The 1,743-nt window shown below is 35.3% G+C and overlaps 2 protein-coding genes across 2 annotated transcripts in view; both read right to left on the bottom strand.

The window, feature by feature from the left end:
* Positions 1–654, bottom strand: part of LOC108665487 (dystroglycan 1-like) — an 8,999-nt gene extending 8,345 nt beyond the window's left edge. Inside the window, exon 1 of the mRNA XM_047880748.1 lies at positions 565–654. Coding sequence (XP_047736704.1) covers positions 565–654 — 90 coding nt within the window. The remainder of the gene's footprint in view (positions 1–564) is intronic.
* Positions 655–1,240: 586 nt separating this feature from the next.
* LOC108665486 (non-classical arabinogalactan protein 31-like) overlaps positions 1,241–1,743 on the bottom strand; it is a 2,276-nt gene continuing 1,773 nt past the window's right edge. Inside the window, exons 3-4 of the mRNA XM_018152241.1 lie at positions 1,577–1,684; positions 1,241–1,489 (exon numbers count right to left, since the gene is read on the bottom strand). Of these exons, the coding sequence (XP_018007730.1) occupies positions 1,241–1,489; positions 1,577–1,684 (357 nt within the window). The remainder of the gene's footprint in view (positions 1,490–1,576; positions 1,685–1,743) is intronic.

The following is a 1,743-nucleotide window of genomic DNA, read 5'->3' as shown; positions in this document are numbered from 1 at the left end:
CCCCCCCCCCCCCCCCCCCCAAAGAGGAAGGGGCAGGGGAGGGAGTAGCCTCAATTATAACATAATTAAAATAATAAATTTAATAAATAATAGAACTATTATAATATTATATTACATATTAATGAACATACATATACCTCAGGACGCGAATAAAGCAAATGTAATTCTGGCTTCAGTTTAATTTAAATATAAAAATATTTAAATATAAACTAATTAATAAATAAACTAATGAATAAATGTACTTGCGAATAAATGCCAAGCGATGTTAAACGATTATAGGCATAATTGCCTAAAATTATTTCTTTTATATTATTACTATGTCCTTTTATTACCATAACCTATTTTTTGCGGTAACCTATTTTTGCAATTACTTATTTTTTTCTGAGTAAAACCTAAGACGCTATGGTTGCAACCTGATTAAATTGTAACATTTATTAATCAATAATAAATAATAATGAATATTATTGAATAATGATTAATAATAATAATAAATAATGGTAACTAATATTAGCAATACAATTAAATCTTATCTTTTAAATATATATATAATGTAATGATACGCACCCAGGCGAGCTTGTTGATGCGCTGGGTGACCTCGGGGGTTGAGGGGGACAACATGGGGGGTGAGACGGATCTTTCTAAAATTTCAAACATATTCGTAAAATTTAAAAATAAAAAACATTTTTCTCGTATAAATTTTTTGGAAAAATGAAAGAAAATGTGAATTAATAGAAAACGACTAGAGAGGGGGTACTTTAAATAGCTATAATATTATTATTATCTAGCTATATTATTATTATTAATATATATATTCTATTCGTAAGATAAGTAGCTAGCGGCTCTAGAACTTTGATTTTCGATTTTTTCCATCGTATTTTTGTTATGCACGTTTTTTTACATTTTTCTACATTTTCCCCTGCCCCATATACAAGTCAAAATAAGAAATTCAAGATTCAGAACCAAGATTTGAATTCAAGAAATTTTTTCTTGAATTCAAACCAAATTCAAGAAATTTTTTCTTGAATTCAATATAACACTTTTTAAGTGAAAGAAGATGAAAATTTAAATTTTCCTGGAAACCCAAAAAACTGAAAAGATCGCGTAATAAATTAAACCAATTGTCAAGTAGTAAAATCAATCTAGTTTCATAAGAATTTCATTAGAAAAATTCATTAATTTCATAAGAATAATTTCACTGGGGATTCAGTTAAGGGGCTCACTGGGGGTTCAGTTAAGGGGTTCACTCGAGGTTCAGATAAGGGTTCACTGGGGGTTCAGGTAAGGGGTTCACTGGGGGTTCCGTTAAGGGGTTCACTGGGGGTTCAGTTAAGGGGTTCACTGGGGGTTCAGCTAAGGGGTTCATTGGGGGTTCAGTTAAAGGGTTCACTGGGGGTTCAGTTAAGGGGTTCACTGGGGGTTCAGTTAAGGGGTTCACTGGGGGTTCAGCTAAAGGGTTCACTGGGGGTTCAGTTAAGGGGTTCACTGGGATCTGTTGAGGGGTTCACTGGGGGGTCAGTTAATGGGTTCACTGGGGGTTCATTTAAGGGGTTCACTGGGGGTTCAGTTAAGGGTTCACTGAGGGTTCAGCTAAAGGGTTCACTGCGGGTTCAGTTAAGGGGTTCACTGGGGGTTCAGTTAAGGGGTTCACTGGGGGTTCAGCTAAGGGGTTTGCTAGGGGGTTCTGCTAAGGGTATCACAGGGGGTTCAGTTAAGGGGTTCACTGGGGGTTCAGTTAAGGGGTTC

Source organism: Hyalella azteca, unplaced genomic scaffold (genome assembly GCF_000764305.2).
Source record: "Hyalella azteca isolate HAZT.00-mixed unplaced genomic scaffold, Hazt_2.0.2 contig712, whole genome shotgun sequence".
NCBI lineage: Eukaryota > Metazoa > Arthropoda > Malacostraca > Amphipoda > Hyalellidae > Hyalella > Hyalella azteca.
The sequence above is the reverse complement of the archived record's forward strand: the minus strand, read 5'-3'. Positions and strand labels throughout refer to the sequence as shown.